Below are 23,072 nucleotides of genomic sequence, written 5' to 3' on the forward strand. Positions count from 1 at the left end.
GCAAACATCTCTCCCCTCTCTTCTCTCTCCCCCAGACTCTTGCTAACTCTCTCATCACTGCTTCCTCCAATCCATTGGTCTGTTTTGCTCAGGAAGAACAGCTCGCTGTTGCCCATGAAAATCTGCCCACGTTGATCGCAAAGGGGCCTATGTGAGCGGTGAAGCTGGAAGATTTCTGTTTATTCTGGTGGTTGGTGGTGCATCCGACACAGGACTCCCTATTACTCCCGCTGGCGTCAGTAATGTTGTAAGTAATAAGTTCAGTGCAATGCCTCAGGCCAACTTTTTACTCCAAGAGAAAGCAGCTATTCCTTGTCACCTTCAGATTCCCAAGCATTGGTAAATCACCAGTGAACAAATTTCTGTGGGGTCTTCCATTGCCAGGATGGGAACTCTGCTCTCCGTATCTTTGGTGCTCTGCAGCAAGCCAGAAAATGAAGCCACGTTGTCACTTCACCGACCGCCCCAACCACCCGCTGCATTGTCAAAGGAAAGCTGAGGAGGCTTCGCTGTGCCACGCACTGTAAAAAGAGCTAATCAAAGCAGCCTTTTAATTGCTGGAGTAATGATTTAGATGTACAAAAATTCAGGCTAAATTTGCATGACTAATTAAATAATTAAACACAGCCTGACAACTAAGGAACACAATCGCGCATCCAAAAATCAAAACCACCTCCTGCACCTTGCCAGCAATAAATAGGAAGAGATTCACCACCCTGGGCATCCTGTCAGCAAGAGCTGTTGATGATTTGTGTCTCTTTGATTAGAGACCAAGTGTAAGTAACAGCACCTCGGCTCTTTCATGAAGTGTTTAATCTCTGCCCGGGGAGCTGTTGGGTTCGAGCTCAAGCGAGCAGCCGCGTCGGAAAGGCAGGACCGCATCTGGCCTCTCAGGGTGTGCAGACCCAGCCCATCAGTGCGAACGTGGCATAGGAAAGACCAGACTCGTGTCACATTTCCCACGTGCCTCTAATACAAGCTCAGTTTTCAGCAACAAGCCATTCCCGCTGCCTGTGCACTGGGCCCAAAGGGTTAAACAGCGTTGTTACCCAGCAAGGAGAAGGCCATCTCTCCCCCCTCCTCCACCACTGCTTTTTCAAGGGAGCTTATAAAATCCACTTAAAATATTAATACCGAGTTGGTCAGAACTGTACAGGCTAAAGGGCAATTTGAAGATTAATTCTCTATTACAATCTGAGCCTTGATTTCATAACCTTAGAAAGCAGATTCCCTGAAACTCTCCTGGGCCGCGGCACAGCATCTCGCCAGGAAGCCTGGTTTGACAACACCACGGCTTGACAGAAGCCAGAATCTGACATACTTTAATTCTCAAAAAAAGAGCAGCAGTAACATGGGTTTGGGGAAGGAGGGAAAAGAGATGGGAAATCCAGCCCCAACTGAATGGACTGGGAAGCTGCCAATATTTTACATTCCTTGTCACACAGTTTGCTACTGGCTCCATTGCCTGATGTGATTAGTCTGAGAAAAAATTGGCCAGTGCCTTCCCAGTCCACTGCTGACAAGGTGGCTCTTAATTTAAACTCTGCATACAGCCAGCATCCCTGCAGCCATTAAGAGGGCTTGCAAGCCATTGAATACTTACACTGGAAGAAGTATCAATTCATTATTTATTTCATCTCCATTTGATGCTAGTACACTGTTCAGTCCTTTCCAGTCCCTGTACTGTGCCTAGCCCCTTCCTGCAGGCTGGCAAGATTTCAGTGCAGAGAGCTCCCTACGCTCAAGGAGAAGATGCTCCGAGCTCTAGAGGCACATTACGCTGCTGCAAAGATGAATTTAAGCAAGCTGCTTTTTCGGTGGCATTATCTGGAGGAGCACCAAGGCACATTCAGTCCAGATCTTATCGACGCACACACACACTGGGGAAAATTTTCTTCCAGAGGAGGAGACAAGTTCTAACAGGCATTTTTGTTCCAGAATAGATCTGCCAAATTATTGCACCTTGCAGCATAGCCTCCTTCACCACTAGAAGAGCAAAGTACTTCCTCCCCACTCCCATCTTCTCACAGATCCTGCCCTGGGTTAATAGAAACTCATTTCTGAGTCAACATGGTTAAACGAGTGCAAAACCTCTATATGTACAACCTTGCATATGCTTCCATCATGCTTATATAAAGTGATTAGTGATAAACTGATGAAAATCTGGTGTGTGGATGAAGCAAAATAGCTGGATGAGCCCAACACAACAGCTCCACCAGAGCAGCTGTATTGCACACAGCAGCTCCCTACCACTGAAAGCCAAGGAACCGAGCAGGAGGAGGACACTGATTTCTCCCTGCCCCAGCATCTGGAATCAAAACCTCTCTCCTGGGCTTGCTGCTGAACACCAGGTCCTGGGGCTGAGTGTGCCTAAGCCCACCAGGCTGCTCCAAGAGGGATGGAAAACTGCAAGGCCTGGGTTATCCATGGCCTGAACAGATCCCCAAGTGGCAGCGCGGCTATAAACAGCGATGGTGCTAAGACATTATTGGACACATACCTGACTCAGCCCTTGGCTAACTATGCAAATAATTTCTATGGAGTGGAAGTATAAGGATATAGATAAGACACTATTCCTCTAATTTATCCAAGTAACTGAGAAGCATCTGAGCCATTTTTAAAAACTGCTTAAGCACTTGGGAGCTTAAATTCTGTTTGTCTCTAAAAAGTCTTATTTCTGGCTGTATTTACAAAGCCAGGTAAGAGGCTATCTGGAAAAACAGATCCATTTACCCTCCATCCTGGAAGTGTGCTGGGGACCCAAAGCACAACCTGGGCATGCAGAGCACACCGCAGTACTGCATTTGGCATTTGGCAGAGCTTCCCTAGATCACCAAGCCCAGATGTCCAAAAATGTGCACAAGCTCCCCAAATCAGGCCAAAAGAAGCTAATTTGCAACATCTGCACTGCACTGGCAGAACAAGAGCTCTTGTTTGCTGAACACTTGTAAAAAACACTGCTCATTTTTTATGTCTCTGAGCAAATTTATAAATCTGGGCCCAGAAGACTGCTTTGGAAAAATCAGGACCCTTTGAAACAGGCAGTAATCTGCTCTCAGGTCTCCTGACACATGCTCAAGGTAACATCCATCTGCCGGAGCCTGCTGTGAGGGCTGGCTTCCGGCTTTATTCTCTCCGCACCTCAGTTTGTTGATTTGTAAAGTCGGTAAAGAAAGACCCACCTACAGGCTTGCAGAGCTGCTGTGTAGCTTAACCGTTTCTCAGGTGAGTGACGCAGGAGCCAGGATGGGCCAAGGGGGCAAGAGAGATCTCTAGATGAGAGTTACAGCTGAAAAGACGATGACTGCCATGTTCATAATTAGCACCTGTTGCTTTCAGAGCCTCTAAGGCAGATCCAAGGAGGGACGTAAATGCTCTGTGCAGAGCCAGCACCTCCAGTGGGTTTGTGGCTAGGCACCAAGGCTCCCACAGCCACTTGGAGCAGTGAAAAGTGTGTGTTTAGAGTAGGGTGTATACCTCTGGCAACAGGAGCTGATCCTCTCCCTTGCCAAATGGGAGCCCAGAGACTTCACTTACACCTTTCGCACAAACCCATTTTGGAGAAGAGAAGAACACCACCCCACAGTGAAACCTCCTGATCCTTGCTGTCTCAGAAATCTCCAGCCCTGAAAGACGCAGCACACCTGACCGAGCAATGGATTCGAGGATGCATTTATGCTCCTGCTGCTTTGGGGACTGCACGTCTGGGGTTTTCCACCTGTGCTTTAAAAAGATCTGAATCCCCATTGCTCCTTGCAGCTGAGGAAGCCCCGAGAGGCCTGAGCGGCTCAGAGGCTTTCCGAGGTGGCACAACACACACCTGGGAGCTAAGGAGCCCAATGCTCTCTTGCTGCCCATTCCTGCCACGTTGGGAAAGGAACCCTGCTGTCTCTCAGGAGGGTGATCAGATCGAATCAGGCTAACAGGGGCATGGGGTCTGTAAAACCTGTCTGCCAGGAAGGGCAAGGAGAGCCCATCCAGCCATGGGGTGGAGGGAGCAATGAGATGACTTCTTGCCATACCCTTCTGCCCTCTACTATATACTATTAGACTGGCTCCACTCTGACTTCAAAAAACCAAAGACTTCTCTTCCCTCATCACCCAGAATCTACCCTGGAGGGATCAGGCAAGGGCAGGAAAAATGCAGGGGTGACAACCTTATGGGGGCTTTACTGCACTGAAAGACAGTGGGCCAAATTACCCTGTTGCTTTCATAAAGTGAGGAGATGAATAGCAACACTCCTGTCTTGACCCTTTCATATTTTAACCAGCACATAACATCCCAGTGAACCTTAGAAAATGTGCTGCAGAGTCAACGTCACTATCAAGAATTTTTTTCCACCTCTCATGTCCATGGTTCCCTGACAACCAGGTCAGAATATCAGATCCAGCTGTAAAGTTATATTTCCTCTAAAGCCAGCCCATTATCCCCCGCTACCTCTCTTTTCCGTGCAGACGGAGCCGTGCACGAGGCAGGAGGTTTGCAGAGAAACCAGGAGTTCCAAAGCGTAATCCCGAACAGATGGCAGCTCTAGCTGCGCTGCCTCAGAAGGGCACTTTTAAAAGTAAATAGCAACAAATGTTTTGGTGTGTAATGCGTTGAAATCTTGATCTCACACAGAGCTTCTTTTCTTTTTCTTTTCTCCTCCCAGCAGTGGCAAATGGCTGAGGACAAGTGGTTCTGAAAAGAAAGAAGAAGAAAAAAAACTGAATCAATTAAATGTTTTAGAAACAATTGTGTTTCAAAATCAAGAAGAAGAATTCATGAAAATCACTCCTAATTCAAGAGGGCTGTACTGATTTGTTCATCTTTCCCTTTCCTTGCCTAAGCAACCAAAGCAATAAAAATGATAGTTCCATCTCAGGCAAGGAAGCAGCAATTGAAACTTCAAAAACGTTCTACATCAGCTGATGAAGCTTGATGCAGTCTCCATGGCCTGAAAGCTAAATATTCTGCAAGAGAAGCAATGTACTAGGTGGTTGAGTGGGAGTCTGAGCTAACTGCTACCCCTCCGGGTTCCTTCCCTCAGCAAAGCCGAGCAAACCCCCTGCCCCAGGGAAAAAGCAAAACTGTTTGCATCAGCAAAGGTGCTGGCCAGATGGGAGCTGCCTCCGTTGCTCTCTGCCCATAAGAAACAGCAGCTCCTCTCCTATGCGGTGCCTACCCAATTCTGTCACTACAGGGACCTCAGTGGGGCAAATTTCCTGGCAAAGGAAGCTAGGGTTTGTAAAGCAAATCTTACTAAGCCTTCCTGAAACGTCACATCCACAAGAACATAATCTTCAGTGTGCCACAAAGTCGGTGGTTCCTGATATCATCACATCAAGCTGTCCCAGAGGACGGACTTCTCAGGAAAAGCAAGGTGCTGCTTTGAGTGACAGAGCAGATTCGATAAGCGGCACCTGCCGCCCCATGTGCCTAGTCCCGTCTCCAGGGAGAAAGCGTCTCCCAGGAGCTGCCACTTTTCAGGATGTGACCCTGCCAGGGTGTGACGATATTGCCTGGATAAACGACACTTGAAGGCTCCCTCTGGAATTTCCCATTTGAATATGGGATGGGGGATGTGTCCCCTCCGCCAGGATTTGCCGTGCTTCAGGCTGCCCTGAAGTCAGGTGAATGCGACTCCCGCAGCACGGAGCCTTGTGCAAACAACCCGTGTCCAACCCTGCTCAGATGACTTCCTGGCAGCGCAGAAAGCAAGCACGAGAGCGGGGCACCGGCACCTGCAGGCTGCCGTCATCTTGCCTTGGCATCACTGATGATGGGTACCAAATTTCACCTTGAAGCAGGGAAACTCAGGCTGAAGTGTAGGTTTAAAGGTATTCGGAAGATAAAAGCTTACTAGGTAGCAACCCTCCTATAGGAGGGTTTCTGCTTAACAGGCAGCCGCAGCACCCTGTGTCGCTGTGTAATAACAGATGAAACAATAACTCCCAGAAGAAATTTTTTATCTGCGGGTTGCAGACCGTCTCAGCTTTGCCCAGAGAAGGATACGACCAGCTGGGCAGATTTCACACTCAAATCTGAGAATTTTGCCCTTGTGCTCTCTAAAGGGGAGCAGGAATTTGAACCTGGAGCAGACCTGGAAATGGCAGTGTGGGGTGAAATGAGGAAGGGCAGTTAGGAGAGAAGGAAACAACTGAAGAAAAAACATAGTGGGAGGAAAAGAGGAATGGTGAAACATGATCTGGAGAAGGATTTAAGACTTCTAAGATTTGCACAGGTTAAGATTGTCTTCAAATCAGTTGATTGCAGTAATCTGTATAAAGTAATGAATTTTGTTAGACTTCATTTGCCCAACACAATCACAGATGTTATTAGGAGACACTCCATCCTTCCTGCATATCTAACGGAACCAAAAAGATTTTTTGAGGGAGTCAACAGGGACCTACACGTCCTACATTTAAGAATTCAGTGACCTGCTCTGCTCTTTCCTGTACTGTACTTGTATTACTGCATCTTTAGCAAATTCTTCTTTTAGGACCTGGCAGGTATTTCTCTGTAGCATTGAAAGAGAATTTCAGAAGTTTATTTCTAGGGAATAGAGCAGCCCCTTTTGAGGTGGCACCCAGGATTTGGGGTTCTTGTCACGACCCTCCTGGCAGTAACTTACAGCGTAAGGCCCTGGCCAGAACTGTGCTCCCTGTTCCAGCTCTCCTCCCATGGAGAAGGGGCAGTGATGGCACCGTCCCAGGGTGGGGACTCCCCCAGAAGCCAACACAATAAGCAGAGGAAAGAAAAGTCAGGAGCAGAAAGAGAGAATTACTGAGAACCATTTCAAGCCAGGTTGGATAGACCTCCAAATGAATCCACAGCTGTCCTGTTTGCTAATTTAACCTTATACATGCTCTGTTGGGCTCTCTTTCTTGTCTTTTATTTCATAGGAACACACACTACAATTTCCCTGTGGCTCAGTAGATGCCGGGAGCCAAGAATAAGAGATAAGACTGAAGTTCATACAAGGACAGAGAGAGACTAGGCACAGATTTATGCTCTGCTAGCCTCTCCCTGGACCAGCTCAGCTACAAAAGTTTGTATCACTGTCGCTGCTGACATCACCCAGCAACCAACGAGGACGTTCATTCACCAAAAAAGGTGCAAGGAGGCGACTGATCATCACAGGGCAGGTTTAATGATGGAATTAATGGGTGCATCTTCTTTCTTGTGGGCTGTTGGCACAGCCTCGCCATGGCGTACTGCAAACTGGTTGCCAGAGCCAGCTGGCTCTCCTGAGCACACAAGAATGGTCCTTGTACTGAGCCTGTCTCTGAAGTCAGAAGATGAGCAGAGCAACCATTATCAAGAAGAATAAATGGCTGCTAAGACCCTTAGTCTCTGTCTTAGAGAAAACATATTTTAATTTTCCCTTGGCATCAGCCTACTGAAGGCAGTGGACTTACTTACATCCAGCCTGAGTCTTCTCTCAGTACCTCCATCCAACAATTTCCAACCCTGTATGCAAAGGTTAAATCCTACCACATTTATCTTCAATACAAAGAAACCTCTAATTGCCCTAACACGTTCCTCATATCAAGCAAAGCAAAGGAGACAAGATAATGAAAACACCATTCTTGTGCATCTGCTGAGGGATCATCAACCTTTTTCCAAAGGTTGTTCATTCAAAAATCAAGAAGCTATCAATATCTTACATTTATACAATGTTGTTCATCCCAAATATGAACGCCAAACCGTAAGACTATATGTCTCATGTCATCCACTGCTGAAAAATGGAATAAAGCAGATGCTTAATAACTCAGTGTAGTTTTCCCCAACAGTTCAGGAGATGGAGAAAAGAATATGAGATTCCAAGAAAATTTCAAGGAGCAAGAGGGAAAGGGGTGGCCAGCTTAATACTCACGTGAACTACCTATGCAGGTTGCCAGAGATCCCGCCTAGTCATCAAAAGATCCTGGACCCAGGGAATTCATGTAGTGCATTTGAAAGACACTTCTTCAGCCACCGAATAAGCTTTTTCAGACAAACTTGGGATCTGCTGATCCAGAAGGCAGTCAAACATTATCTTGAACAAGCTGGACTGCTTCAGCAGCCTGTGGCCTTTGTGCTGTAACTATGCATTTTTCCACCTCTTAAGTCACTAATGCAGAACCCTCTTGAGCTGGCCAGATTCTAAGTGTCTGCCACCACTGAAATCAAGGGGCGTTTCACTGCTGACTGTGGTGAAGAGGCTGCCAACTGTACTTAGCCAGTGAAATGTACTCCTCCTGGTAGGTTTTACAGCTTTTCCTAGGCATAGTCAAACTCTGTACACAAGAATGGCTATGCCAGGCCAGATTGATGGTCTGCTTAGCCTGGTCTCCTTGGACCTTATGGTGGCCCATGGAGGCTGCGGGCAGGAGTGTGTATGAGCAAGGCATGAGTACAGCAACCCTCTCCCCTCGCACTCGCAGCTCCTTCAGCAGCCTGTGACCTGGGGACATCCTGAGCCAGAGGCAGGATCTTTGTGTATTTAATAACCCCTGATGGATGTTATTTCCACGAATTTTTCTAACTGCTTTGTGAGCCTGGATCAAGTTTAGCATCCAGCCAATACTTTGATGTAAACTGTTTGCATTGAGACTCCAAAACCAGTGCTTGCTTGCTTTTATTCTTGATTGAGATGAAGTTTCCCCCAATACAACCTTTTCAGAATAACACTGCCTGTTTAGCACATGTATAATTTGTTCCCCTCCATTCCCTTCCAGTCAAAGCAAGTCCTTGGTTTAGGGCATTGTGAGGGATGCTCGTGACCGCTAACTTTAGCCAAGGCCAGGCAGTTCCTATAGGCTCTCTTCACAATCAAAGATGAGAGATGATTCCCATTATTCATCCTCTGCTGGAGGAGCACCTCTCTTTTTCTTCACTGATTATAGCCTCTGTCAGCTAAAGCTAGCCTTTGTGAATCACATCAGTGCTTACAATCAGGAAGCGTTGCATGACACTGAAATACAACTTGGAAAAGCAGATGCTTATATATATTTCTAATAGAAGAACAATGTGATGATTCCACACAAAATATACAGAAAGGTTTTTGTGGGGAAAAATGGTAGAAATTGAATTTAACTGATGATATATTTGTACTTGGAGTGAGTTTCTGTGAGCTGTAAAGTAAGTATACATTCATATTTTTAGGGACTAAATTAGCATTCCTCAGTAAGATCACTCATCAGGTCTACTTGTGTGAATGAGAGCTGCGAGGTTTCTGGATAGCATTTATATAAAAACAGGAATGTTCCTGAAGTGCTGTAAATGGAGCTGCTTAAATTGTATGCCCAGATCTTGCATCTGATGACAGTAGCTGAATGAAATGACACTTCTGTGCAATCAGTTGCACGTTTGAGTGTGAATGTTTAATGCAGAAGGTTAAACTTGGTTTCATCAAACCCAAGCAACGACTGATTTTTCTACACATAGGACTCATGACTATGGCTCTAACTGGCCTTCCTGGATCATGGCAGATTTTTTTCCATTCCTAATAAATCATCATCCTTGATATCAAGGAAATAGGAATGGTATAGGACCAACATGGCCCTTGTCCACCTTATGCCCCAAGCCAAGGCTAGCTACACTGTCTCATTCCTGGCACTCTCTCACTGCAGCCTTAAGAACCACATCGTATAGCTTCAGCGTCACTGCTTTTCAAGGTTACCAGTCCACTTGCTGAATCATTCGTGTTATTATACATTTTTTACTGCAGAAAGTGGATGGAAATAAGCTTCTTCCCACTTGTAGTTCTGTCCCATTTAGGTTCTCACAACACCACCGCAGCATGAACACTTTGATCACAAAGCATATTTACTTCTTATCCTCTCTATGGTACCATACAAGCAGGAATTGGATTGGATGACGGAGCAGAAAATAGCGAGGCTTTATGTAAACCTGTCCCCAACAATGAAAATAACCCAGTGATCAGCAGTAAAACAGTCAATTATTCATTCAGCTTCTGATTTTTTTAGGCCTCCAAGCTTTTCTCTTTATCTGCCATGTGTCCCTAAATTACTAGAAAAAGGAAAACATTGACTCAGAAAAGTTTTCTTGGGGTTGGGAGTTAATAGTCACTGCAGAAAAAGGAGAGAAGTTCACACCTCATTAAGAGTTACTGACAAGTTCTTTCTCACTTTGAGACTCTGCAAGTTGGTGCTCTCTGTAGACTTGGATAATGTCAGATCTCAGGCCGCACCTAAAGTTTCTTTTCACAATAACAAGTAGCAGAAACCTTTAATTTTATATGAAAAGCTTAATTCTGCAGAAACTGATTTCATTCCTTGGGAAATCGGTAGTGTGAGCCACAGCACTGAGCAATGGCTTCATTCTGCTGAAGTCTTGAGGGCCTGGTAGACAGATCTTTCCTCTCCTCCAAGGGCTCCCCCAGCCCACCTACATGCATATCCCACTCACTTGCCGTTCTCCTCCCTCAGCACAAAGACTTTGTGTACCGGCATCCCCCAAAGGAAGACAACTGGTGATAGCAGCGGCTACACAGAGTTTCATGGTGTTTCTTCCACTTCCACCTCAGGGTGTTATAGGAAGTGTGGACTAGGATTTATTTTTATTTCCTGGGATGGGGGGGTAGATGCAAAGGGAGAGTAGTTATCATTGTCTGTTTGGCTAGGCTTGAAAAACTAACAGCATCTTTCTAAACCTGATCAGGCTGTGGATCTGTCTACCTTTTTGACTCCAGGCATTTTACAGGTCATATTCTTATCCAAAAGTCATTTGTCTTTCTTGCATTAATATCTCATTCTTTTTCTGAGTCCAACTTTCCATATATTACATCCATCTCATCCCCTCTCTTCCCTTAATATTGGTCTGTACTTTCTATGTCACTAGCCAAATGCTGAGGTGCCTCCTCATTGGGTTTGTCTGAGTAGAACATATTTGTGTAGTATAGAGTGAGTAAGAACGAAGTAAGGATATTTGCAATTTGATCTAGTATCTGAGCATTTCATTAATCCTTCCTCCATCAACCACTTAACCTTTATGGGCGTTCTTATTGCCTCTCATTGTATTGATTTCAGTCCATTTCTCCAATTTAGTGAGATCATGCAGTATTTTAAACCTGCCTTCCACCGTATAACTAGGTTTAGCTGGGGGGGTAATTGACATCAATTTAAAGATTGAAAAATTAGGCTGAATATCCGGGGAAAACTCTCTAATGGTGAGATCTGCTAGAATGCATTGCTGTCTCTCCATGGGATTGGTGGCAGTTCCATTAACATGTGCATTAAAACCATACTGAAGAAGTATAAGATCATAGACTGTAGAGAGCAATCCTGAAGTAGGATTGTAGCTTGCCTCCTATGGTCATCACATCCTGGATTTACCTCTCTCCCTCTTCGCACCACCCACTAGTTCACCGAGGATATGCCGAACCAACAATAGCAACTAATTCCGGGGACAGGATCCAGCGTGATGCTCCCTCCCAATATTATTGCAACTTCAGTTCTGGTGGTGGGAGTGTTGTGGTAGCTGTGGGAGTTTAAACCAAAGATACTCAATTCATTTTTACTCAGGATAGTTTTCCCAGACAGTTTTACTACCTCCTGGCAAGCTGGGAGGCATGTGCTGGCTACGTCCCGAGAACACGCGCTGCCTTCGTGGCCCCGTCTGTGGCAGGGGTTTGCAACTGCTCCCCAAGGCCATGTCCAGACTGTGAGACCCAGAAGGGCTTCCTAAGTCCTCGGTCCTGATCTGCTCCTTGGCTTCCCCTGCATCACACTGTCTGCTATGTTTCCATAGGAAACAAAACAAGCTGTCTAGGTTAGAAGGAAGTCAGAGCACTCTACAAACCCCTAAGCTGGTAGTGGGGAGCCTGGGACAGTGAGGTTTGCTGGAGAGCACATCTCTCCCACCGTTTGGACACAGACAGGAGAATCTTGAGAGATGCCTGATCACCCATAGGAACACAACACCCTGGAGATCATAACATGACAATATACCTCGTAACATCACTTTGGCACAATACGTTTCAAATGCATCCATCAATTCTGTTACCATTATCCCATTGTTCACTTCTTAAAGAAATGACTACTAATTCACATTTTCCTAGCAGAATGGTTGAAAGCAGACTGTGAAGAGAAGCCTGTTCTTCATAAGGCACAGATCAGAGATACAGGAGAATGAGGGTTTTGGTTTAAAATACACTGTTCACTCTTACGTTTATAAAGATAACAGTCCAAGCAGAAACAAGCACTGTCCTTCATGCACTTTGAGTGAAACAGTTTAACTGCAGGACTGGCCAGAAAAAAGTCATCCCCCCCCACACCTGTCATGAAAAATATCTCGCATATTTAAGAAAAGAAAACAATTTTCTCCGAAGTTGTTACTGAAACCAACTACTTTTTATTAAAAAAGGACTCCCATCAGTCCCTGAAAAGTGGAAACATTATTTTCAGCCACAAAAACCAACATATTAATCTCAAAAGCCAAGTAGACTGGCACATATTTTCATTGCTTGGTAGGAGAGGCAGGCTTTTTTGCAGGCTCTTGAAATCCATCTGCCATGAAAACACAATTTGTAAAAAAATGAAATTTCCTTCTAAGAAAAATTCAAAGGAAACTTTCCCATCAGCCCCACTCAATTAGCAGTGACATAAAACCTGTAAAACTTGGCTCAGAAATGGCTCAATTTCACAGCTGCTCCCCTGAATCTGAGAGCAGAGACACCAAGAAGACTTGCCCATTTTGGGTCGCCCGTTAAGAAAAAGATTAGCAGACGCTTATGTAGTGATTGGGACTGCACATGGGAGAAAAGGTCTAGTGCAGACCCCCCACTGCTCATGCAGAAGTGAAATCATTTTCTCCATGGCAGGAGGCACAGGCTACAAATTTGTCACATAATGAGTAGCCAGAGGCTGATACAAAAGACAAATTCTCTTAGTGAAATCCTTGGAGAATATCCCAATATGACTCCTAGGCTGGCAAATAGCTGGAGAAGATGGCAAGTAAAATGTAGCCATCTCATGAGGACGCTGCCTCTGGATTTTGTTTGTGCTTTTCTTTAACTGCACTTTGCATAACGCCCTGGCTAGTACCATTGAAATGAAACTTATTGATCGAAATTCTGATCCCATTGATTTTACACAAATGATGTATGGGTATGAAAGAACAGGAACTGCACTGTAATCACTCACGTCTCCATTTATTCCCAACTGAAGACATGTGGTAGACTTGCTTTTCCATGTACGTATCACCTCATTCCTATGAGCTTCCAGATATAAATTACCTCGAATTCTGATGTTCAGTACCTATTAGCTCACAAATGTGCAGTAAATATTACTGCTCCCTGAATACACTAACATTATTTATATGTTACCTTTCGCTTTTTTTTTGCCCACTTCTACCTTCCATCTTTTTTTACCCCCTTAACCACATGCCATATTTTTTTCCCCTTACTATCAGAGGTGTGGAGGAAAAATGAAAAAAACAAAACAAAACAGATTCTGGAAGGAAAGTGCCAGGGAAGCTGTGCTTAACGTACTGGAAGTGCTATTAGAAATGGTATTTCTACCCTAAAGGAAGGGTCTGTAAACACAGCGACTGCAGAACTCAAGACAGCAGGATGTAAGAAGAGCTCAGAAGAGGCAGTGAGCAGAGGCCCAAAGTGGAAAATCAACACTGCGTGAGCGTATGGTTTCTACCACCCAAAATAAGAAATGGCAACCCACTCCCTTCCCTGAGCCTCTGTGAGATGGCGCAGGGGTAATCCGGACCCAGGATCTCCTGAAGGCCTGTTCACTGAACAGAGTAATGCTCCTATTAAGCCTCCTATGTCCTTTTTCCTTGCAGGAGAGGGCAGGAGTGGATTTCAGGGACAAAATCATCCGCCTTCACATTCACATGCTATTTCGTAGCGATCAGCCCCTCCTTTGCACACTTGTTTATTATGTGAGGGGTGTCCTTTCTTCATATCTGGCAATAGTCCTTTGTTTTCCTCATCTCTATGTTTGACACCTTTTAGCTTGCTGCCCTCAACACTTCATTCTTTTCTTTCTAGTTTTTTTATAGTCAGACTGTCACATATCAATCAATGTTATGGATTGAAGCTGAATATATCGTGACTTGTCTAGGGCATTGGAAAAGCATTTTAAAGAAAGTCTTATGTATTTTCCCCATTGACATTTTCTGTTCCCCATTTCCAGCCTTATGAAATGGTAAAACCAGACAGGAAAATTGCAGGATTTTAACTTGCTAGAATTCCTAAATAATTGCTAGATGTAGTGAACGGTTATGAAAACAGGGCAGGTTATCTGGTGAGAAGGAAACCTTGATTGCACTGCAGCACGGAAAGAAAAAAGCCCACCTGTTAATCAGACTGATGGAAAACACACCCAAAATGGTGGTGAAACTCGATGGCTTCCATCAAGCACGTAAACGATCGGTACCACAAGCGTCGATCAGAACAATTTGACTGATCAGACCGCTTCGGCAGGGCTCCTCGCAGACCTCCTGCGCTGCAGGCGCAAGCCCAGCGCGGGGGCAGGCGGCATGGAGAGGCCGCCGGGCAGCGAGGGAGCTGCGGGGGACCCCACCGCCCCGTGGGGGCCCCGAGGCCCGTTCGAACACGCGCCGTGGCACGAGCCCAGCCGCACGGCGCGTCTCCCAGCCCCTCCGACCCCCGGCCACCGGGGCCGTGACAGAGCTGGGGCAGCTGTGCGGCTGGGCACAAGGCAGAGCCCAGCCCGCAGGGCCTCCCTGGCCCGGGGAAGGGGAGAGGAGCCCAGGCCCCGGCGCCTGGCGGGCCCAGGCACGGCGGAGAGCAGCCCGGTCGCGAACTGCCTCTGCTCGGGCGAGGACGGGGGCCTGGGCCGCGGCCGCTCTCTGCCTGGGCAAGGGGGCAGGAGCCGGGGCCGCGGCCCCCGTGCGGCCCGGGCCCGGCCGCGGCCCCGCGGCGGCGCCTCCCCTCAGCAGGGCCCGCGGGGGGCGGCGGCGGCGGCGGGACCCCGCGGCGGGAGAGGCCGCGCCGCCTCCGGGGGGCCGCGGCCGGGCCGGGCCGGGCCGGGCTGGGGCGGCGGCGCTGGCCGCGCTGAGGCGGGGGCCGCCGCGAGCATGCGCGAGCCGCGCGCGTCACGGGCGCGGGCGAGGCGGGCGGGAGCGCGGAGTCGCGGCGCCCCCTCCCTCCCCGCCGCTCCCGGTGCCTCCATTAGGCTCCGCCGAGCGCCGCGAGCGCGCCCCGCCGCCGCCGCCGCCCGTGAGGGACCCGCCGCCCGCGGCAGAGGGGAGCAGCCCGCCAGCAGGGGAGAGCGCGGACCCGAGAGCACGGCAGAGGGAGGGAGGGAGGGAAGGGCCCACCCCCCGCCACGAACCCTCTTCCTCCTCCTCCTCCTCCGCCTCCGCCTCCGCCTCTCCGCCGGGAAGCGCTCGCACGGTGCCCGCAGCCCCGCTCTGCCCGGTGCCCAGTCGGATGCGCTGATCACTAGGGAGCGGGCAGCAGGGGAGGAAGGAGCCGAGACCGGCCGAGGACACGCCGCGCCGCCCAGAGATTTATTAAGCTTTTTGTAATCCCCCCCCCTTTTTTTTTTCCCGTGCCGGGGCTCTTTTTGCCGGTGGATTTGGGCTGCCCCCTGCCTCCTCTCCTGCCCGCGGAGGAGCCAGCCGAGGCGGCGGCGGCGGCGGTGGTGGGGGCCCCCCCCTTTCCTTTTTTTTTTTTCCTTTTTTTTTTATTTTCGGGGCCGCCATGGGATGTACCCTGAGCGCCGAGGAGCGAGCCGCCCTGGAGCGGAGCAAGGCCATCGAGAAGAACCTCAAGGAGGACGGGATCAGCGCCGCCAAAGACGTGAAGCTGCTGCTGCTAGGTGAGAGCCCGGCGCCGCCCGGCCGCGCTGCCCCCGGCCGCGCTGCCCCCGCCCGGCCGCCCGCCTGCCCGCCCGCGCTCACCGCCCTCTCCTTTCTCCACAGGGGCCGGGGAGTCGGGGAAAAGCACCATCGTGAAGCAGATGAAGTAAGTGCCGCCGCGCGCGGGGGGCGGCGGGGTGCCGCGACCATAACGGCCGTAACGGTGGCGGTCGCGAGGCGGGCGGGGCGGGGCGGGGCGGGGCGGCGGCCCGCCGAGGTGAGCGGCGCCCGCGGCCGCCATGTTACCTGAGGGGCCGGCGGGCGGCTCCCGGCTCCCCGCGCCCCGCGCCCGCCCCGCCGCCGCCGCCGCCGCCGCCGCCCCGCTGCTGTTCGGGGCCGCCGTGGTGCTGAAGCGGCCGCCGGGGCGAGCCGCCGCTTCACGGCCGGCTCCTGTGCCCCGGCTCCCGTCCCGCCTCAGCGCCTGGGTCCCGTTGGGCCCGGCTCTGTGGCATTTATTAAAAAAAAAAAAAAATCCGCCGGTAATGCGGATTTAACGCAAGGCGCCCTGCCGCTCAAAGCCCCTTTTACGCAGCTTTCAGCCTTTCCTCTTAGCTGATGGGAGGCGGGTTTGGCTGCCGAGCGCCTATTGCACTGAAGCCGGGAACCGAAATCGCAGGCGCACCGGCTCCTGCCCGCTCCGGCAGCGCTGCCCCGCTTCCCTCGCCGCCTGCCCGGCCACCGGGGCGCCGCGGGCCGCGCCCGGCTGCGGCGGGGGCTCCGCGCGCACCGCTCCCGCGGGTAATCGGGCCTCGCTGTGCGGTAAACAGCGGCGCTGGAAAAACCCTCTGCGCGGCCTTTTTCAAGGCGTCGCGATGGCTGGAGTAATTGCATCCCATAGGAAAGCAGGTGCAGGGGAAAGCTAATGAGCGGGTGGAGATACTACCGTGGCAGGGTGCTGGGTTCTCCTTTCCGTTTCTTCTTTTTTCCCCCCCCTCCTTTTAATTAAAGCACAATGAAAATCCCAGCCTCCCACTGAAGCAGGCATGACAAGCTGGTTCAAGGCGGCGCCATCACTGAACAACCCCGTGCCTCGCTTTTAACGGGGAGAAGGCAGGGAGCGGGCTCTGTTTTTCAGCGCTGATGACTGCGGAGGGCTCTCGGCTGGGAGGGGCCCCGGCGCCCGGCGTTGCCTAGCGAGCGAGGGGCGCCGGCCGTGGGTGTGCAGGCTGCGGGGAGGGGTAGCGCGTGGCAATCCGCAATCCGGGCGGCGGGTCGCCGCCGTGCAGGGGCGGAAGGGCGCGGACGCGCCGCCGTGCGGGGCCGTGCGGGGCGGCGGGGCCGTGCGGGGCGGCGGCCGGCGCGGAGCGGAGCGGCGCGGCGCGGCTGCGGCGTTCAGGCGGTTCGCGTGGTGGACAGCGCCCAGCGGGGACTCGAACCCGCCGGCGCGGCTGCCGCTTCGGCGCCGCTCGGCTCCTCCCGGCGGAGGCCGGGCGCCGCGCTCGGCTGCCTTCGGAGAGCGCTCGGCAGCGGTCGGGGAGAAGCCGAGCGGGCTCGGAAAGAGCCGAAGGGGCTCGGAGCCGCTCGGCCGGCCGGGGGCCGCTGCGCCGGGGGGCGCGGGCGCCCGGGGGGGGCGCGGGCCGTCAGGCCCAGGGGAGGTGCCGGCCAGGGTGACCCGGGCATCCGCTGCCCGTTGCTGTGCCAATCCCTTGCGGCTGGCCTCGGGGGCTCCCGGGGGGGAACCGCCCGGGGGACCCTTCCCCTGCGAGGGGCGCCCCGCCAGCGGCCGGCGCTGCCCCCGGCTCTGCCCGCCGCCAGGGCCTGGGAGGGGGCTTTGCACCCCGAGGGGGGCTCCGGGGGGCTCCGCGCCGATGCGGGGCTGGGTTGCGCTCGGGCGGGTGCGGAAGGTGGATCGGGGGAGAGCTGCTGCAGAGGAGCACCCATAAATTACTGAATCTCTTGGAGCTGCTTCCGCAGAAACGCGCAGAATGGCGGGCAGTGGGCTCAGTCGAAGGGAGAGGCCGTGGCGACCACAGCGGTGGCACGCTGGCGCACGCACCCAGTCCGTGGGCGAGAAGGGCAGGTTATGGCCACAGTGGCACACACGATTAGTGTGCAGTGCCGCTGGGTAGCGGAGCTCTTGTCTTTTAAAGCAAATTGTCTCAAGATAATAACCAGCCCGCTGGGCTAAATTGCTATATCAAGGACTGAATAACACCCCACTGTTGTACATACCTATTTTTTTTCCACGAGACAGTCTGAAAGTAATGCATGGCAGGCTTGCCGTTTTGTGCCTGACTTGAAAATGCAGAGGAGGCTGCTATGGTGGAAAGGCTCGTAGTGTCGGAAACTGGGAGGTGTCCGTCAGCGTGGAAACTCCAGTGAACGGTGCGGAGGCTGGGGTGGGGACAGCGGTGTTGCTAGGAGCACAGCAGCAGGCATCTGGAGAGAGCCGCCCGGCACGGGCACAAGGCAGGAGGGCGAAGTGCAGGGAACGACTCGGGGAAATTAACATTTCTGAAAATTAATTTAAATATAATGCGGGCATTAGCATTTCACCTGGTCAAGCTCCATTAGACAGGCTTGCTGGGAACCTAATGATTTCTTAATAAAGATTAAATCACATGTTCATTAGATTTTGATGAAAGAGACTGCTATTTTATTTTTTTTAATACTGTAGTTTTAGTGTGCTTCTAGATAATAAATCTCATCTTCATATACGGCTATAGCAGTTTCACATGGGGATATTGCTTTGAAAAGCAGCACAGGAATCTCTAGACAGATAATAAAATACTGTGACAAAGGAATAGAGAACAGATGTTGTTAATGGAGGACTAAGAGGTTACACAGTGTCCAGGTAAATCTTGAAATATTGGGTAGAAGAAGTGACAGGTAAAAATTACAATAATTTGAGAGTGTGGCCAAGATGGGGATTAGGATTTATAAAATTAATTAAGGATGTTTTACTGAAATATTTGGAGATATCTTTTAGCTGGTGAGCGGGAGTTATCCAGCAAAGAAAGGTGCTGGTGAATGGCAGACATGTGGAACAGGAGGTTAGCGCGCACGCCTCAAACCACGGCAGCACAGGCCTAGGAATGATTCTCCCCTTAGCCTTCAAGAGCACTTGGTCACCGGGGTCCCTCAACGCTTGCACTTTGATTTAGGCCCATCGTGGCTGATGTTTGCTTGTTATTCTTTCACAAGAAAGAATGCAAAATCCTGCACATTACTTTCACCCATGCCTCAAAATGTAGGGTTAGGGTCGTGCTAGTTTGGGGAACAATCCTGAAAGGTGCTGTTGTGCCATGCTATAGAGCTCACCACAGTGTTCAGAATCAGGCTGTGACACAATCCCGTGTTCACTCAGCTTAAACTACAAAACAGCCTTAACCAAGCAAAACTGGGGCCTCCTATGAAGAGCCAAGCTACAGAGAGGAGAGTTATTGTATTAGAGAAATTTGTCTTCCACTCCCATCACCCCACCTCTGTAAATTCTCTTTAATGTAGGTCTGCAATGAATGGTATCTTTTTTTTTTAATCTTATGTCCTGAAATAAGTGTGGAGGATATGAGAAAGTTGCAATATGCAATCCTATTTTCTGGACTGTAGCATGGAGTCAAGACTGTTGTGGTTATTCTAGGATATTTTTATGGGGACTTATAACTCTAGCGAATATGTTTGTTCATCAGTAGGCCCCAGCCTAGGAAGACACCAAGTGTATCTCAGTCTATTACTACTCAGCAGAATACTTAAATACATGCAACGCTCCAGTGGTGAGCAGGGATGGACTACTCAGCCGGGGACACTGCCGCTGCCGTGAGCGTGAAGCTTCTAGGGAATGCAGTGTTTGAGCATTAATGCACAGCGGCTGAGTTGGCTGGCACAGCTTCAAAAACGAGGTTCTGCCACCTACTCATCAGCAGCCTTTTGGGATGGTGAGCCAGAGCAATATTCTGCCTTCCCAAATGAGGCATTAGTGATGGCTGTGGCATTCAGGAGGAGACAGGGCTTCACCTGCCCAGAGGAAGAGCCTTGGCTTTTTTGGGGTGGGGGGTGGGGGGCTTTTGCCTCTGCAGAAGCAGTGGCTTCTGGCCCCTGCTGAACTGGGAGCTCTGTGGAAGCTGAGAACTGGGTCCTGCTCCCTCAAGATGCCACAGCTTCTAGCCTTGCCTGTCCTCCAAAATAGCCATATCTCGGTTTGCCGGCAACGATGGCAGTACCTCACTTGATAGGCTGCTTTGTTGTACCATTTCTTTGCAGAATGTTTTTAAGTTATCACAAGGGCAGTAATATGTAATCAGGAAAAAGATACACTAGCATACGATTCTTATCTTTAAACATCTACTGTCCTCTTCCCAACAGCCATCAGTCCCAATAGCCATCTGATATATTGCTTTGACCTTTTTCAAAAAGCCCCTCGAAACAGGCCTAGGCTCTACTCGCTGTCTATGTAACTGAATTACTTATAATCTGATGAAGTTCTCTAGAGTGAGAAACAGTCCCCACCCTCTGGTTTTACAGCCCATCTCAGCAATTTTATGGTAAATGCCACTGAAACGTAATGATGTGTTGTGAACACCCACTTGAGGCCTTGTTCTTTGCTCTGTGCATCTGCGTCTCAAAGCTTTAGTGGTTTCACGCTTGCAGCCCCTTTCCCTGGGAATATCCCACCCCCATGGGGGCTTATAACGTGGGGGTGCTTCGTCTCTGTGGCGCGGTCCCCAGGAGAGGGCTGCAAACTGGGCCGTCATCACCCGTCCCGCTCCTCAGGGCTGCTCGTGTGCCCAGAGGCACCGGGAGCGGGAGCCCGTTCAGCCTCTCTGAGGCAGGGGTAGGGCCCCGCTGCCTTCCTCCCGCCAGGAGCTGTCTGATCAGCTGGCAGCCCTGAGGCATGGCCCTCCCTCGAGCATCAGCTCGGGCCGAGCCTTCCTCCTGCCCTGCTCTGGTTTTGAGGATTCTGTGACTTAAGGCCCAAAGTAGGGCAGTGACAGTCTGCACCTGGGTAGTAGTCAAACTGCATTTGAATAAGCAACAGGGGAAGAGTTGGAGCCTTTCAGATGAAGTTTTGCTCTTCTCCGAGGCCTGTTCACTGCACGCTGACCTGGCTATGGATTTGGCACAGTGTATGTGGCGTTCTGTTCCTTTGTCCCTTCAGACCCCACCAGGGAGGCTTACAGGCAGCTCTGACGGGGCTCTTCTGGCAGTGAAACCCTTATCTAGCAGTAAACTGTTTGCTGCAGCAGTTCTGGGGTATAGGGAAGACAGCTAATGGTACATCGCCTGCCTTGAGGAACCCAGAGTCTCCTGCCAGGGCTTGAGAAATCCTCAGAGCGGAGCCTGCTGCAGGAGTGGGCTCTCCCTTGCCGCAGCTGGTTTTTCCACCTCCTTCCCAGATGCTTTCTTGCAGCCCCAGATGCTGTGGGGACCACTTCCCACTCCCTGCAATGGCACAGCCAGGGAGCTTGCCTCTGGAGCCGGCCAGAAGTAAGAGCTGGGAACAGAGGAACGCGAGACACTTCCTTTTGGCTTGTAATTGCACAGGATAATATGTTCTCATCGCATTTTTTCTTCCTTCTGGATTATTAGTTGCGCTTATAAACCAAAACATTAGCAACCATAGTTCATTTATCTATACTTAAAGTACTTGTTAATAGACTGAAAGAGATTTCATAGAAAAGCAGTAATAATGTTAGCAGGCAAGACAAAATACATTTTGGGTTTGGGGGTTTTTTTCCTTAACAGTTCTTAATTTGCTTCTTGTTTTAGGGACTCATAATAGTAAAAATATTCAGTGACAACACTGAACTGCATAGTTTCTCCTCTTTCAACCTAGTTTTAAAATCTTAAAAGAAATTTGCCTGTCGTATTCTGACATGACACATCTAGTCCCGTTGGAAATGTTTTAGCAATCTAACGAGATGAAAACGGTTCTTTTAATGAGCTCCAAAGAAAGAGACAAATCTGCTGCACAAATGTAACCAGGGATCTGTTTTGTTTTATGTTTGGCTTGGCTAACTCTGAAGTTGTAAGAGACATTAGACTGAGTCATGACAAATGAAAAAAAGGTTGTGGCTTTCGTCTTCCATCTGTTCGTTTCAGTTTGTCCGGGAGACAACGTACATCTGAGAGCGAGCTCTCGAGTGTGCTTATCTGGGGAATATGGGGAAGACTGCTCATGAAAATGGGGGAGAGGAAGAGTGGAAAAGAGACAAAGTAATGGAGGTAGAGGCACTTTCTTGGCTCTTCTACTTGATCTGGTCGAGAGGAAGAGTGAAATAAAGAAATGATTCACTGTAGGCCAAGGCAATAGCAGGTTGCTGGTCACTCGGAGAATAAGAGCCAGGCAGTAAATAACGTCTTACAGAGTCATGATTAGTTACCTGCGGTCAAGCGAGTTTCCTCCGGCCACTTTGCAGAGTTAAAGCCTGCCCCTGTAAGCAGTCAAACTTCCACAGTTTCTCCTGGATTTGCAGGATACAAAATCATGAATGACTCCGTTGAAGCTGGTGGTTTTACACCCCAGAAAGCCTGATGCAAGTGCAAAGTCTAAGAGCTTGATGTTGCAGATTTCTGAGCTCATTCACCTCCTGCTCAAGCCATGAGAAAGGTAAAAAGCTTTCCTTTCAGGCCAGCAGCAGTTTACAGCACAGATGGAGAAAGACTAATCTATCCTGTATGCTCCAAAATCCATGGTTAAACTGTGAGTGTGACTGAGTGCAGAAGACAGAATTTGATCTTGTATTCTTCTGAAAGAATAAAAGAGGAGAAGGTCTGGCAAAAGAGAATCGGCAAAATTTCTCATAGGTATTCAGAATCACAGGGCCAGGCTATTCTGAGAGTTTTGCCACCCTTCCTGGTGCATTTGCAAATCTCATGAGATTTAAGGTTTCTTTAGAGCTTGAAATTGCTTCTATAGGGCCTGGAATTGCATAATGACTGGGCAAGCTCTGTTTTCAGGGTGTTCTTTCCTTATTTTTTTTTTTTTGTTTTTAAAATAAAACTTCCACCTCTCCTTACTTTAGAGAAAAGTTTTTTAAAAAGTCCTTATTCTAGCCTAAAGATGCAGTAATTGGGAGCAAAATGGAAAATGGCCCAAATGAAAACAAAGGATTAAAATAGATCTCAACTGCTTGGTTATTTTTGAAGCCTGGCTCCTTTTCTTTCTCATTAGCAAGACTGACACCAGCCATCTCACTTATTTAATGTCAATTTGAATACTATGCCCCCAAATCCTCCCCTTGACCTCACTGGACTTTGGACCAAATCCTTCCTATAACAAAGATGATGTCTGTCCAATGTA

The 23,072-nt window shown here is 49.6% G+C and overlaps 1 protein-coding gene across 2 annotated transcripts in view; it reads left to right on the plus strand.

Moving 5' to 3' along the window:
* The first annotated feature begins 15,437 nt into the window (after window positions 1-15,437).
* The window catches only part of GNAO1 (G protein subunit alpha o1), a 165,974-nt gene continuing 158,339 nt past the window's right edge, over window positions 15,438-23,072 (plus strand). For both annotated transcript variants that reach the window (XM_067302666.1, XM_067302667.1), the window contains exons 1-2: window positions 15,438-15,792; window positions 15,896-15,938. In XM_067302666.1, coding sequence (XP_067158767.1) covers window positions 15,675-15,792; window positions 15,896-15,938 — 161 coding nt within the window. In that variant the 5' untranslated portion in view covers window positions 15,438-15,674. The remainder of the gene's footprint in view (window positions 15,793-15,895; window positions 15,939-23,072) is intronic.

The sequence above is a fragment of the Apteryx mantelli genome, chromosome 10, assembly GCF_036417845.1.
Source record: "Apteryx mantelli isolate bAptMan1 chromosome 10, bAptMan1.hap1, whole genome shotgun sequence".
Classification (NCBI taxonomy): domain Eukaryota; kingdom Metazoa; phylum Chordata; class Aves; order Apterygiformes; family Apterygidae; genus Apteryx; species Apteryx mantelli.